Source organism: Peromyscus leucopus, chromosome 8a (genome assembly GCF_004664715.2).
Source record: "Peromyscus leucopus breed LL Stock chromosome 8a, UCI_PerLeu_2.1, whole genome shotgun sequence".
In the NCBI taxonomy this organism is placed as follows: Eukaryota; Metazoa; Chordata; class Mammalia; order Rodentia; family Cricetidae; genus Peromyscus; species Peromyscus leucopus.
Genome location: NC_051085.1, coordinates 48,551,270 through 48,566,944, shown reverse-complemented (window position 1 = coordinate 48,566,944; position 15,675 = coordinate 48,551,270). Strand labels below are relative to the sequence as shown.

Sequence of the window (15,675 nt, the reverse complement as noted above, 5' to 3'; positions counted from 1 at the left end):
CATGTGTGGGGAGGCCAGAGGGCAGCACCAAGCATGTCCCTTTATCATTCCCCAACTCACTTTATTTATTTGTTTATTTATCAGACAGGTTCTCTTACGGAACTGGGAGCTCACTGATGCAGCTGGAGTGGCTGCTGGTCACTGAGCTCCAGGGATCCTTCTGTTCCCCAGTCCCCAATGTTGGGGTTATGGGTGTGTACCACTGAGCTCTAGGTCTGGCTTTTGTTTGTGTTGTGTTTTATGAGACAGGGTCTTACTATGTGGCCCTGGCTGGCCTTGAACTCAAAGATCTGCCTGCCTGTCGTCTGAGCTCAGAATCAGGCATTTTACTTGGGTCCTTGGGATCTGAACGTGGGTCCTCACGCTTGCACAACAGGTACTTTATTAAGTCACCGCTCTGGTCCCCATCTGGTAGCACCTGACTGCCTCCTTGCTGTCACACTGTCTGCTGCTCTGAAGAGTTCATCTCACAGCCTCCCTCTAGTCACCTGACCCCTGTCCACTCCCCCAGCTGGACTCACGGCTCCCATTAATTCACACAGAACTGTTCTGGGGTTACCACAGACTGCAGGCATGATGGACTGCCGCTCAGTCCATGTGAAACACACAAACCCAAGCCATAAAACTCCTGACACTTCCAGGCAACAGTCTGATGCCATGGAGACAGTCTTCAAATACCATCATTCAGTAGCAGACAGCCTGGCTGTGCACGGGCGACGGTGACTTACCCGTAAATCACATCATCATCGGAATCGTTCAGCATGGAAAAGGCAGGGTTGTCTTTTAGCTGGGACTCTGAAAAATCAACAACGCTTTTTCAATGAGAGCATTTTGTGTTATTAGCCCAGGCAGGAGTCAGAAGGAGCTAGATCCCAAGTCCCAAACAAGCTCAGCAGTGAGTGGCATGCTGTGACACTGTGACAGAGACACAGCATAGCCCTGTCCTGTGTTCAACTGTGACACCATGACTAGACACAGCATGGCCCTGTCCTGTGTTCAGCTGTGACACTGTGACTAAACACAGCATGGCCCTGTCCTGTGTTCAACTTCAGGCTACCATTCACCTGCCTCCTCTCTGCCACAGGCCCCCACACCTGGGGAAAACCTGAGCCAATGGAAACTTCTGGTTCAGCTATCGGGACGGTAACCCAGACCCGAGGTGGCTCACCGTACAGAGCGTTCTTCGATGGCGAATACACAAAGGCCAGCGTGTAGAGGTAAAAGTTCAGCAGGCCGTAGAAAGACAGGAATTCTGCTGGTGGTGCTGGTCAAGGTAAGCGTGGGTTTGGACACGGAGCCTCCGCCTCCTCCCGTTCCCCAGAAGCCCTTTCCAGGATGAACCACTGACCAGCCTCGGGGAAGTCCACAGCCCAGATGCCAGGATGCCTCAGCTCAAGCTCATGGCTAGATGTCACAAGGACCCTCCAGGATTCAAACTCCCAAAGAACAGGAAGGAGAATGAGGTCTACTGACACAAGGAGACGCAGACCCAAAGCTGAGTGGTCCCCCACCTTCACAGCTACAGACCCCCAAGCACCTCAGAACTAACTCAGGGTGGAGCTTAGTCACGAGTAATAAAGAAAGTCCTCATTAATCCCAAGACAGGCATGCTTTCCATTCACCTGACCACAGACAGGGAAGCCAGGAGAAACAAGATGTGGACTGGATGTGGGCATGGTAGAAACCGAAGCTCCAGTCCGAGTGAGCAGTTCCTGAACCCAAACTGTCACCGTGGTGAGGCTGGCATCTGGCTGCACCTCAGTGATGCTCAGAAGCTGCTGTCCGCACACAGACTCCAATCGCCCCTGGCTGTTCCTCTGTGCGCTCGCTCGCTCTCTCTCTCTCTCTCTCTCTCTCTCTCTCTCTCTCTCTCTCTCTCTCTGCTAGAGGGAGCCAGCAGCTCAGGACTGACTGCCCCACTGAGGAGACAGCAGCCAGGCACTGAGCCCAGCCCAGTACAGTGTGGTCATCAGCTTGGATCAGGGCTGTGCACACCGTGACGAATCCGGGGCCCTGACTCAGCCCTGCTGTGTGTGAGCTTCCTGCCTCATAAGGTGGATTGATGAATCTCGCCCTTCCCAGGGCCAACAGGAAGCCAAGAGAGAGGGCAAGGCATGCCTGCGGCCTGCTGAGCACAGGTCCAAGGCTAAGGTGTTGACCATGAACACAGGGCCGCCTGCAGGCCCGGTTCCCCGGGACAAGGATATAGTTCTGGTAGTGAGCAGACAGTTCCGCTACAAAGTTGTCTTGCAACACTTGTGCTCCAAACCTCAGATAGAGGATGACAATGCTGAAAAAGAAGGGGGAACCACGGTGTAAAAATACAAGCTGCTCACCCCACTGAGACTCAACAGGAAACCTCCATACACACACCGATGTGACCCCCACAGGCACGCTGGCTCCCGGGAAAAACACAACATCCACTCTATGCTGCTCAAGCAACCGAAAAAAAGCATCATGGGCACCGGCTGGATGGCTTTAACAATCTCTTGGGACTTAGTCAAAGAAACAGCTGCCTGGGGGAGGACTCTGTGGATGGCTGCCACCTGCCCCCACAGCCCAGCAGGGGCTTCTCCTTGATAGCAGCTGGCTGCTCATGCCCGGTCCCGTCCTCAGCGCCAAAAGGATCTCGAGGCCCAGACACTCCTCAGGCATCTCTAGAAGGAGGTATTTCCCAGATGTGGGTGGCTGCATGTGATCGGCAGGCTCAGAATGAGGAGGGGAAAGTGGTAGGGCTGATGATGGCCTCACCAGCCAGGACATTCATGATGGAACTTTTATAACCTAGGCCATTCTATAATTTTTTTTTTTTTTTGGTTTTGGTTTTTTAAGACATGGTTCCTCTGTGTAGTCCTGGCTGTCCTGGATCTTGCTCTGTAGACGGGGCTGGCCTTGAACTCACAGAAATCCATCTGCCTCTGCCTCCCACATGCTGGGATTAAAGGTGTGCGCCACAGGAGCCTTCTGACTTTGTGGATATGTGTGGCCACAAGTACCCAGGAGGAAACAGGGGGGATGGAAATACGGCGTTAACTCACTCATGAAATGAAGTCCTGGGGCTGGGGAGAGGCTCTGTGCCTATCTTGCCAGCATGAGGGTCTGAGTTCAGATCCCGGGTGCGGGTGAAAGCTGGGAGTGGGGGAGGGCATCTGTAAGCACCTGGGAAGTGGCTGGGAGGAGGCGTGCAGAGGCAGAGACTGTTGGACAGCCAGCCTAACCAATCAGTGAGCTCGGGGTCCAGTGAAAGTCCCCCGTCGCTAAAAGACTAAGATGGAGAACTGGGTGGACCAGATGGCCCAGCAGGGAAAGATGCCCGAGGCCAAGCCTGACGACTCGAGTTTCGTCCACTCATGAGAGGAACGAGAGGGAATGAGTGGGGACGAGCAGCAGGGAATCGATTCCTGTATCTTTTCCTCTGACCTCCACACACGTGCACCACCCCAACACACACGTGCACTAGTGAATTAGTTAATATAAAAAATAATAAGGTGGAAAATGAAAGAGGAAGACACGCAGGTTGATTCTCTGGCTCCAGACACACATGTGCACACTCAGATACACACATGCATGCCCACCCAAGCATAGCCTGACACACACATACATGCACACCCAAGCAGAGCCAAGCACACATGCACGCACACCCAGACACACACACCCAGACACACACACACACACACACACACACACACACTAAAGTCTTACCTAATAACAAGCACTACAAAGGTCAATGCAGTCAAAAACTTCAACCTGAGATCTGAAAAAGAAGGGGCCGCTCCTGTTAACAAATTCCACCTTAGCGCAGTTTGAAAGACAGAGACGATACACAAAGCCACCCCTGGGCAGGCCCTCTCCCTTGCATGCTCTGTGCCTGTTCTACTAGGAAGACCACACAGTGTGGGGCCCAACACAGTGGATTCTGACAAAGGACCCTACGTCTTGCGGCTTGCCCTGGTCAAGGACATGTTATTTATGGTCCTTCTAGGTCCCCGGCAGTTCTCACAGGGCGAGCAGCTTCTGGGGGGGGGGGGCCTGCTGCCCCCTGCTTCCCAGAGTGGCACTCACCCACGTAAGGCATGTGACGGAGCTCAGAACACGCCCGCACTATCAAGAATAGGAGGTATAAAATGTACAGAGCGGCCACCACCATGAAGAAGACCTTCATGCCCTGGAATAAAAGAGACAGGTGAGGGTGAGACTAGGCTCTGTCGTGTGCAGCCTTCAGCACCCCACAGGTGCCGAAGCCCAGTGTGATTAGAGGGGACCCAGGGCCTCAGGTCACCCCCACTGACACAGCCCCAGGAAGGGCCCCCCAAGCACAGGCATCTCATGCCAAGATCACTCAAATTCGCGAACCAGTACTTTGCTTTGAACCCGAGGCCAGAGGGTGCTGAGCAAGTGGTGGCAGCCACTGAGGCCTTTGCCTGGGGTGGGGCCTGGTCCCTGTGCCACTGAGGACAAGGGTTACGCTGACGGGACATAGGGCTGGACCCAGCTGGTCCTCGCGTAAGACCTGACTGTTCCAGGCCTTGGTGTTCCTGAGAGAGGGAGCCCTAAGGTCTGGAGGCATTTCTGTCCATTGCTTGAGGATGGGAAAGCTCTTGCCTGAAGGCAGGGGGGCACCAGCTCTGAGAAGAGGGGACACATGCTCTTCTCACTGAGCCTTCTAGACTAGGATGATCCTCTGGTAGGAGCTGCACCCTTTCCTGCCCTCCCTGAAGCAGAGGCCTTCTCTCATGGTCACAGCCTCGAGGGTGGGGCTGCAGGTCAGGGACCAGGATTCTGCTTCTGCTGTGGAAGAACCTTCAGTCTGGGTTCACGTCCTCGTAGAGGGGGAGGGGCAGGACAGCTGTTCCCAGCACCCTAGCAATCTTTGGTCCCTGCTGGGTCCTTCAGTAAAGGATGTGGGCTGCTCTCGGTTCTGGAGGCCCTGAAGCTCCATTCCAGACAGCCTGGCTGGGAAGGGCTTGCCAAGAATTCAGGGCGGAGCCTTGTCTGTGACATTGGACCAAGAGCTCTGCATTCCTTGAATGATGGGGGGAGATTCCATTATCGACCCATTTCATAGGTGAAGAAACAGAGGGCGTGGCTGAGCCTGTAACGGCCTGGGCTGCATACCCTTGCAGTGTGGCTCCTAACTCCGTAGCCCTTCTTCCTGCCTCAGTTTGCCAAAGAAAGGACGAACCAGGCCAGACAAATACAAGAGCAAGAGCAGACGGTCCACCAGCGCCAAGTCCTCTAACTCTGGGAGTGTCACCCCCAACAGCCTCAGCCGACTCTTCCCTGTGAAATGGGCCAGAGCCTCTCCTTCCTGGACCCACCCGCACCCAGAAAACCCCTTGAAACTCTTGCCCTACCAATAGCTGGCTCCAAGCCCCTCCTCACCCCAAATATGGACTCTCTTTCTGAGCTAAGCTCTGCCCAGGGTGCCCTGCCCCAGGCCCCTCATCCCAGAATCCTCTGCTCTCCCCAGACCCCAGACCAGTCTCTTCCGAGGTCCTCATGCCTGTGTGGTAAGTACGTTACCAGATGAGCCCCCTCCCCAGCCTAAAGGTTTACTTTTGGTATGACTCGACCCCTTTCTCCAGATCTTCCACTCCGGAACTTTCTACACTTGTTTTTAAACAGCCACTGGAGCTTGTACTAACGGCCTGGGTAGAGTCACAAAACCAGCCACTTCGTGAAGACGAACAAACGTGAGGCTCCACCAACAGTGCTTACCTGAAAGTTTCCCGTGTCAACACGATACTGGTACATGGGATCGTGTAATTCATTAAATCTGAAAGGATGATGTTAAAAATACAGATTGATAAGAAAGCTTACGCTGCATTTCATACTTTTCCTGACTCAGGTTTTTCTTTCATCTTCTTTTTTTTTTTGCTTATAAATGTACAGTACTTGCCACCAACGTTGGAGGATTTTTAAACAGCAACCCTATATTTCACATGGAAAAGGTACCCAACACTAAGCCGGATACAGTGGTGCACGCCTACTAATTGTCCACGCTCATCAGTGTGGTGAAGGTGCAGGACGTTTGTGTCACAAATATCCCTTACACAGTTAAAGAGGTGTCTTTTATAAAAGAGTTACTTTTTAAATTACGTGTATGTATGTGTTTCTGGGAATGATATGTGCACATAAATAAGTGCAGGGGCCTGGGGAGGCCAGAGGTATAGGATCCCCTGGGGCTGCGGCTGTAGGCGGGTGTAAACCACCTGATGTGGGTGCTGGGAAGTAAACTTAGGTCTTCTGAAAAGTGCAGTACGCTAACTGCTGAGCCGTCTCCCCAGCTCCAGGAGCTATTTCAATGGCATACTTGGGCACGTGGGACAGAGCATGCAAAAGGAAAAAAAAAAAAAAGAGCAATACAAACTCGCATGAGCTGCAATTCCAGAATTCGCACTGGGAGCCGGGCTGGCAGGGAAGTGAGTAACTGGATGGTGTGAGGTCTTCTCAGTGCCACTGTGGCATGAGTGAAACATGAAATGCCCCCAAAGCACACGGGGTGGGGAACCGAGCAGCGTCTCTGGGGAGTTGGGCAGTGATGCCCGGTTCCGGCAGCAAAGCTACTTCACAAAAGGGGACAACGCTAACCAGGGTCACGTGACCTGAAGCCTGAAGCCTGAAGCCTCAAGAGGGGACTCCAGCGTCTCTGCTGGGCGTTCCTGGGTGCTGTTCCAGCAAACCCAGTCCTTTCTCGCTAAAGAAGCCTACCATGACACACACAGGCCTTCTCACTTTCCACCTTACACTAGGAAACCTTTCGATGCAGGCCACACAGGCTAAGCGCAATTCCTTGGATCCAGCGGTCTGACTACCCGTGAGCGGGGGCAGATGCTGCAGTCTGGGTGAGGTCACAGGGCAGGCAGGTCCAGCCTGCCCGCGGCTGTCAGCACTTTCCGGGGGCGACCGTTTCAAAGCCAGCAAGCAGCGTTACTCACGTCTGCCATATTCCCAGCGTAACAGAAGCCAGCCACAACAGTCCAACGATGAAGAATTTAGGCATATAGAAAGTTAAGCATTTTCTTTCTCCCTAAAAAGAAAGAAAAAAAAAAAGTAGTAAGAAATACAGCAAACAGTGCATGACCCTAACAGGGCATATTAGGCCCCAAGCACTTCTACACAGCATGCCCCTGTTGTGTATCGTAGGCCAGGGAGCGTCTCATGGCACCACTCATTCTGAAGGATGAGCAGCCTCACGCAAGAGGAGACGGTCTGTCTGTCTGCTTACCTGGACCCGTATCCCATGATACACACACAGCCAGAAGAGCAGCAGGGCACACAGGAACAGAGACTGGAAGAAGTCGTCCAGCATCCCGGGGAACCAGCTGTTCACCAGGAAGGAGAGCGGGAAGAAGGGGTCTGGAAGGCAGAAGACAGAGCAGGGGCAAGAACATGGCTGCCTGGCAACCGGCACAGAGGCCCCGCCCCCTTCTGAGCTCAGAGCTCATCATCGCCTTTCCCCCCCGGCCGGAGCTGAAGGGCAGGGAGCACACCAAAGGCCATTTTGTTCCCGAATGTCTGGAAGCCACTGAGCAGATTGAAGCAGTGATTCCCAACAGAGAGGGAGCCATCTGCCCATGTCAGCTCCTCCCGCAGCCCGGGCGGAGAATTCCCAGTGCCACAGCTCAGGAAGCAAATAAATGCTTTCTGGAATGGGGACAGAGGAAGAGGCAGTCCAGCCAAGTCCCGAGACTGCTGGGTCTGCAGCTCGTCCAGGCTCTCGCTCTCCAGGCAGTTTGTGTCTGCTCCAGGCTCCAAGCATCTGCTACGGCTGTGCTGCGACATGGTGCCTGGGGAGCGCGAGCGTGCCTCAACATATTCCTCCGGGGACGCCCTGCGGACAATCCTGGGGTCTCTGGGGCTGGGCCACCTTTCAAGACGGCTGCCCGCTCTGAGTCCGGGGGGGGGGGGGAGGGGAGGGCACCCACCGTTGTAGAGGAGCAGCAGCGGCAGGAGAACGGACATCCACTTCTGCTCTATGCCCCAGTCTCTCATGGAGAATTTGCGCAGGGAATGTGCGAACAGGCACTGTAGAGCAAACGGCCTTGGTGACTGCCGGGCCCCGTCTCCGCACCCAGCAGGGTGAGTCTCCCCTCGTCAGGGAGGCCCCAGGCAGGGTCCCCTGGTTAAAATGACTCCTGAGGTCCCACCAGCTATCAGTGGCAGCCAAGACGAAAAGTATGACCGCCGCATGGGGCCGCAGGTGAGGTGGGTCACAAGCCGTTTCCACACGAAGTCTCTGCACGTGGAAAACGTGCCTACCCCTTGCATTTCTGCTTGGGGCGGCTTCACTCAGGCCGGTCCCCACATGGAGGCTCACAGGACTTCCCGGAGCACAGGCACATCTGGAGATGCCACCAGGTCACCTACCCAGCAGGGCAGTGGACAGATGGCACCACGGACTAAGGACAGCATTAGGATCCCCGAGGAGAAGCCAAGAGGCAAAGCCGAGCCACGGTATCAGAGGCTGAGCGTGTGTTCAAACACCTCCCTAGGTGTAGAGCCCTTGGGAGAGACGTCTTTAAACAGCTTCCAAACACCGTGCAAGGTGTTACATACGGGTTATTTTTTTCCCTGTCATCTAATATAAACTAATCATTTTCTGGGCCACCTGAATTTCCTGGCCTGTGGATTATTTTTGTTTGTTTGTTTGTTTGTTTGTTTTCCAGAACAGGTTGTTATCTGCTGATGTTCAGGCCCCTTCCCCATTTAAGAACAAACTTAGGGCTGTGATTACCAATCTTTGGGCCCTAAGAGAATCCAGATACCAGGTAGCCCTCCCTCTCTCCATATACATGTGTATATGTATGTATGTACACACACACACACACAGATACACACAGACACAGACACATACACAGTCACACACATACACAGACACACACACGCACACAGACACACACGCATGCATGCGCGCGCGCACACACACAGACACACACCCAGAGACACACACAGACACACACACACAGACACACAGAGACACACACAGACATACACACACACAGACACACACCCAGACACAGACACACACCCAGAGACACACACAGACACACACCCAGAGACACACACAGACACACACACACAGACACACACAGAGACACACACAGACATACACACACAGACACAGAAACACACACACAGACATACGCACATACACACACACAGACACACACACACGGAGGAGATTTCTGAGAGACCAATTATGAGCCAGGGGTTCACTTCATTCTCCATGGCCCCAGGCCTGGCACAGCCACTCTAAGCCTGATTCAAGGGTCTGGGCCGTGGGAGACCATTTGCAGGTTTCCTAGTGGCTTTACCCAGCAGGTCTGCATAGAGAGGATGACTGGACCACGGGCCTGAGCGCAGATGTTTGTAAAGTCTACACTTGACTGTAGCTAGCAGGAGGGGGGTCCTGGCCAGATGGAATAGGTTCCAGGCCCTCTTGAGGCTATCTTATATTTTCTATCTCTTTCTCCCCCCTCTAAATCCTTCTAGCTAATATTTCCTGCGGCTCCTACTCAAGAGCACTCTGGGGAAATGTGGGGGTGGTGGGTAGCCCTCTACACTGCCTCTACCTACACCTTCAGTACAAGGCTGTGACCTGCTCTCCACTGTGGGTCTACAGTATGCCTGTAAGGGTGCTGTAGATGTCAGTAGAGAGGCCGTCGTCCCTGCACGCGGTGCAGATCGAGTTCCACTCCCTGTCAGCAGTGCACAGCAGCAGACGGCAGAACGTGGCTGTCAGGTGTCAATCAGCCACTGAGCACAGCACACTCCGTCTCCCATGTCTACATCCCTGTTTTCACGGCTGGGCTTTCTTGGGTACCCTTCTGTGCTAACATTTCCCCCAAAGTGAGTATGCTTGTGGGCATAAATTTCGGGTCCCAAATGCTTGCATTTGCAGAACCATTTCTCTGCAAGCTTTTCCTTCAAAAAGTCCCAAAACTCAAACGTCCAGAATAAATTTCCAAACATAAAAATCTCAGCGAAAGGTGCATCTGTGACTGTCCCTCCAACAAGGCCAACTCCACTGCATGAGGGTTAAATGATGTTTACATTACATTATGACGATGGGTATTTACTAGACACCAGGGGTCAACAACAAGTCTTACACTACACAGAAATACTCGTGGAATGATTCAGCATCCATTCTTTTGGAGCACAGTGCTTTGGTGGACACAGACTGGTTAGTAATACCCAGCCGGACCACAGGAGGGCCTCGCTCAGAGTCTGGGTAAAGCTCCTGGGTGCTTGCTCTGTACTGATAGGAACTTCACAGATTCACAGACTAGCCTCATCCCCAGTGACTGGGCCAGAGCCCCCCGGGCAAATGATACTCACGGTGACGATGAAGGTGAGCACCACGAACACGAATCGGAACCAGATCTCCAGCTGGGAAAATGCAGGGTTGTATGTCTTCCACTGAAACGTGAAACAGAGAGGTGTGTGTGTGTCGGGGTGGAGGGGGTGGAGGGTGGGTAGGGGTGGACAGGTCAGGACGGGAAGGGGGTGTGTGTCTGTGTGTGTGAGCATTCGAGTGTGCGAGACACCACAAGTCAGATTTGCACGTGAAGGGAAAACACCTGACTATGAGAAACAGTTATTCCATGGTGAGGGCGCAGGGAGGTACACCCGACTATTCAGAACCATCACTGAGGAGTTAAAAACGGTTTTTCCTTCTGTTTTCTCACAGTGTTGTAAGATTTTAACACATTTTATTTCTACATTCAAGAACAGATAAAAAAGCTGGTAGGTGGTGGCACACGTCTTTAATCTCAGTACTTGGGAGGCAGAGCCAGGTGGATCTCTGTGAGTTCAAGGCCAGCCTGATTTACAGAGTGAGATCCAGGACAGCCAGGGCTACACAGAGAAACCTTGTCTCAAAAAACAAAACAGAAACAAACAAAAAGAACAGATAAAAAAAATCCTAAATACTAAGAACTTTTTGAAATGGCTTTAAGTGGTGAATCTGGCAGATAAATTATTCTATAATCACTATAAGAGCATTTGAATTTTAAACTTCCTATCAAAAGTCAGCCTGCCAATCTTCACCAGAAAATGCCAATCTTTACATGAAAAGAAAACAGACTTGTGTAACATGTGTGAGAAGTATTTCCTAAAATACTTAAGTAAATATATAACTATGACTCTGCAATCCCAATAGTCACGTGGGCTGTGCTGCCCGGGTGGGCCCTGGCTTCTCCCATTTCTGTGCTTCTTTGCTTATGTTATTCCTGGTCTCACAGACGTGAACAACTGTATTCCAAAATAAACCATATGAGGCACTGGTGTACCCAGCCACCTAACAAGGGAGCTGCAGGAGCGTGTGGCTGGCTGCATACTCACTGTGAAGTTCATCTCCTTGATAGGCTGGTTCAGGTGTTCAAATCCCACAGTCACCGTGTACTGCGTGTAATTCAGGTAGCCGAGGTGGGCCACGATGATTTCTGCACATTTCTGAAAGAAGGGAGGTTCACGTCACAAAAGCAAGTGGAAAGGACCCTTCCACCCACGAACCTGAAGTGACTCATTCCAACAACAGATGAGCAGAACGCATCATCTCGGGACTTGCCAAAAGCTCATCGAAAGGCACATGCCGGCCAAGGACGGTTCCTAGAAAGCAGGCGCCCAGTGGGCACCTCATGACTTACAGTGATCGGAACCACAACACAGCACCGGCACAGAAAAGCTAACCACGCAAGAACACAAGCGTGGCTCGTCTGGAAACGCGCTACCGCACAGGGCAAAGGCAAGCCTAGCTAGCAGAACAGGCCTCGGAGCCTGCCAGGCCTGGGCCCACTCTGCAATGCCGTGACCATGCGCCGTCTAGGAGTCATGTATTTCTCTCTCCTCGATTTCAGCCTGTTGCTCCCTACACGGACGGATCTCCTTCCCTCCTTCCCCTCCCCACAACGAAGGCTGCCAGCAACGGCAAGTGGATGGCGTGGGCGGTAGTGTGGAGGCTTCACAGTCTGCTGAGTCCAGCTCTCTAGCCTTCAGGATCAGGACTTCCCCCCCCCCCCCCCCCCCGCTACTGCCCCCGGGGGTGTGGATGTGTCGCCTACAGAGGCCTGCAGGCAGGCACTCTCCATCCGACCATCATCTGGGCAGTGGCAGTCCCCTGGGGGAAGGCAGTGCGGCCAGTGCCAGCGACCTTCACTGTGGCCCCCAACAGTGCAGTCAGAACTACACTGGCCGAACACATGCAGCACCCGATGTCTGAGGTTGGGGTCAGAAGCCAGGCCAGTGCTTTACATCGGAAGCCTCAGAGAGACAGGAGAGGAGAGGGGCTGGCGGCCACCGGCACTGTCCATTCTAAGGGACGGGAAGGACGGCTCGGAGGAGAGGGAGGTGAGCAGAGGCTGGACACACGGCCTGCAGCCTGCAGCATGCCCCTCCACAGCCAGCTGGGCGGCCCCTCGGAGGGGGCAGGAGCCCTGTGATGTGAGCCTCTCCCAAGTCAAAGCAGGAGTCAGCTGTGGTTTCCTCCAACCCGAGTGGCTCCCTGCCTCCTCGGTGCTGGCTGCCTGCCCTCTCCACTCGTGTGGTTCTCATCCCCAGCAAAGCTAAGCTCCCCCTTCTGCTGTGACTGTGAGTCACGGGTGTCGTGAAGGACTCAGGGGAACCAGGAACGGGCAGATTCGATTTCAGCAGTACACTGGTATACCTTCTGGGAGAGAGAGAGACATTCCTTCCTTCCTTTCTTTTTCGGTTTTTTCAAGACTGGGTTTCTCTAGCCCTAGCTATCCTGGACGCACTCTGTAGATCAGGCTGGCCTTGAACTCAGAGCTCTACCTGCCTCCCTCCTGAGTGCTAGGACTGAAGGCGTCACCATCACCTGGCTGTCAGAGACATTTTTTTTTTTTTCTGAGACAGGGTTTCTCTGTGTAGTTTTGATGCCTGTCCTAGAACTTACTCTGTAGACCAGGCTGGCCTCGAACTCACAGAGATCCACCTGATCCCGAGTGCTGGGATTAAAGGTATGCGTCACCATCCCTGGCCAGAGACATTCCTTACAAGTAAAAGAATCTTTTGCAATTTTCATATTGCATTTTTTGTTGTGTGTGTGTGTGTGTACATTCTCAAAAATGCCAGAAGATGGCATCAGGTCCCTTGGAGCTTGAGTTCTAAGAGGTTGTGGGCCACCTGATACAGCTGCCTGGAAGTGAACTTGGGTCTCTGGAAGAGCAGCAAGTGACCTTCACATGAGCCAGAGGCGTTTTCATCAGGAGCTATGCTCAGTTCCTGTGTACTGTCACAGACACCACAGTAAAGACCCCAGGGTGAGCCATACTCTGATTGTGAAGCCCCCGGCAAAAGGACCAAGGCTTCCTCACCACCTCGGGGTGCTGGTGTTGTTCCTTTGACATCAAATTAGTAACAAAGGCTATGGAGGCGCTCGGTGGAGAAAGAGCTTGCCCAGCAAGCAAGAGGACCAGGGTTCGGATCTTTGCCTCCTGTAATCCCACACTCTGGAGAAGACAGGATCCCTAGAGCAAGGCTGCCTCTCCTGAGCCCCGGGCTCACACAAGTGGACCTAACTTAATATATAAGGTGCTGAACGATGTGGAAGACACCAACACCAGTCTCCGATCTGTACACCCATGTGCGCAAACATGCACACACATACATTTTACACATACACGCAAAATAAAAAATTCCAAAAGCTAAGAGGACGGCAGATATGCAATGTAACATAAAAATTCCTTGTTGTCTTGAGTCGGGACAATATCCTTGGAGCAATGAGGAGAGTGCTTAAGGAACAGAGGAAGATGTTCCCAAACAGTGACCAGTGTAGGCTGATGCAGGGCTCCCCACACAGGCAGGAAGGCCCCACAGAGGTGCTCTGAAGAACCACTCTGAAGACAGCTGTGGTGGGCACATCCCGGGAACAGCGATGGAAGCCAGCCCCCAGACAGCCCACTCTCCTTGAGGCCAAGAACTGAAAGTCCTGTGTGCTGGGAAATGCCTCAGACGGGCCAGCCAGAGTGACCATGAGTCATAGTGAGCAGCGGTGTGTCCCGCTCTGGGGGCTAAGGGAGATCTTGCCTGGGGCTGGGAAGAGGCCCCTGGGACCTGCACACATGTTATTCTCATTATTCAGCAGGACTGACTCAGTACCTCCTACACACAGGATGGTAAGGACATGGGGGACCATGATCCTGGAGACTTTCCCAGAACAGGCCGGAAGGGCTTAATCCCCCACAGACAAGAACATGTTCCAGAAATTGACTCGGGCTGCTTGCTTAGGCGGGAAGAAGGACCCAGGGTGAGGGCTCAGTTAGCTCCCTAGATGCCACCCTGTCTGTGATGGGCATGGCTGTGGTTGCTGAGGTGAGAGGGCCCCCGCTGTCACAGCTCGGCTGGAAAGAGCCACCCCTCCAGCACACACAGCTCAGCACCCTCAGGCCGGGGTTCGGAACCCTCTGAGTCAACAGACAGGAACCACGACAACGGGAAGGGGACTGGCTACTGCACAGGAGTCCCTCCCTGCCCGAATTTCTTCTTGTCGGGAGAAATCAGCGGTATCCTTACCGTTAGTAACTCGGCAGGATGCGTGTGGTTAGAGCCACGCGGGCTCCTGGATGAAAGAAGCCCAGCTTAGATCCTGTCCCTCCCACTTAGTATCTGTGTCAACCTGGACAATGGCTGTGACCTCTCAAAGCCTCTGTTTCTTCTTCTATAAAATAGAATCTGATAGTAGTTGCTACCCCGGGGCCCTCCTGTGAGGATTTAATGAGCGACGTGCAGAAGGCACTCAGCGTGAAACCTTGCAACCCACTCTGGCATTCCTTGTCTAGTCAGGCCTCTAATCAACACCCTGCCTGTTCTGACCCTCTCCGAGTGCCCCTGCTGCCGGGGACCCGTTGAGTCCTGATGGGGGGCTCCTGGCTGTTGCAGGGATGGGGTCTGAGCTAGCGGCTTCTGAACAGAATACAGTATCAATGAATAAAGGTGTGGGAGCTTGTTCTTATGCTGGATCCCACAGCCGCACACTGGATCCCATAGCAGATCCTAAAAGTGTGGTTGCTGACCCCAAGAGGCCTGGGCACTCTGTCCCCCATCCACAGACGGATCAGAGCATTCGACACCCAATATAAACCACCCAAAGCCGCCGTGATCAAGACTGACCCTGAACAGCGGCAGAGGTTCGTCTGCGACCCGGCCCTCCACACTGCCTGCAGACAGCAATCGTTAGGTGTCACACGGCTCGGGGGTTGTTGCAGACTGAGTGTGCATGTGCACGCACGTGTGTGTGTGTGTGTGTGTGTGTGTGTGTGTGTGTGTGTGTGTGTGTGATTCCACGAAATTAAATGTTCCTGTGCAGCAAACGAAGCAGTCACCAGGGTGAAGAGAGGGAGGGAGCCCGGACTGGCGCTGCTGGGCGAGGGGGGCCTGTGTCAACTATACCTCAGACAGGGGATTGACATTTAGGAAACATAAAAGGCCACAAGAACGAAACACCAAAACCCAGAACTGAACACAGCTCTCAAAGGAAGAAACTTAAATGATCAACGCTTCGAATGCCCAGCATCCCTACTCATCAGGGAAATGCAGATTACGAGTGCTCTGAGAGCCCATCTAACCCCAGTTCCAACAAATGCTGGTGAGGAGTGTGAGGAGCGGAGGAGGTACTCACTGCTGGTGGGAGTGTAGACCCCAGCACTACTGACA

General features: G+C 53.3%; 1 protein-coding gene across 3 annotated transcripts in view; it reads right to left on the bottom strand.

Annotated features, from left to right (window-relative positions):
* Tmem181 (transmembrane protein 181) overlaps positions 1-15,675 on the bottom strand; it is a 91,631-nt gene that overhangs the window by 3,105 nt on the left and 72,851 nt on the right. For all 3 annotated transcript variants that reach the window (XM_037200475.1, XM_037200476.1, XM_028860313.2), the window contains exons 6-16: positions 11,347-11,457; positions 10,342-10,422; positions 7,929-8,028; positions 7,229-7,359; positions 6,939-7,030; positions 5,719-5,776; positions 4,063-4,165; positions 3,703-3,754; positions 2,208-2,290; positions 1,169-1,258; positions 729-795 (exon numbers count right to left, since the gene is read on the bottom strand). In XM_037200475.1, the coding sequence (XP_037056370.1) occupies positions 729-795; positions 1,169-1,258; positions 2,208-2,290; positions 3,703-3,754; positions 4,063-4,165; positions 5,719-5,776; positions 6,939-7,030; positions 7,229-7,359; positions 7,929-8,028; positions 10,342-10,422; positions 11,347-11,457 (968 nt within the window). The remainder of the gene's footprint in view (positions 1-728; positions 796-1,168; positions 1,259-2,207; positions 2,291-3,702; positions 3,755-4,062; positions 4,166-5,718; positions 5,777-6,938; positions 7,031-7,228; positions 7,360-7,928; positions 8,029-10,341; positions 10,423-11,346; positions 11,458-15,675) is intronic.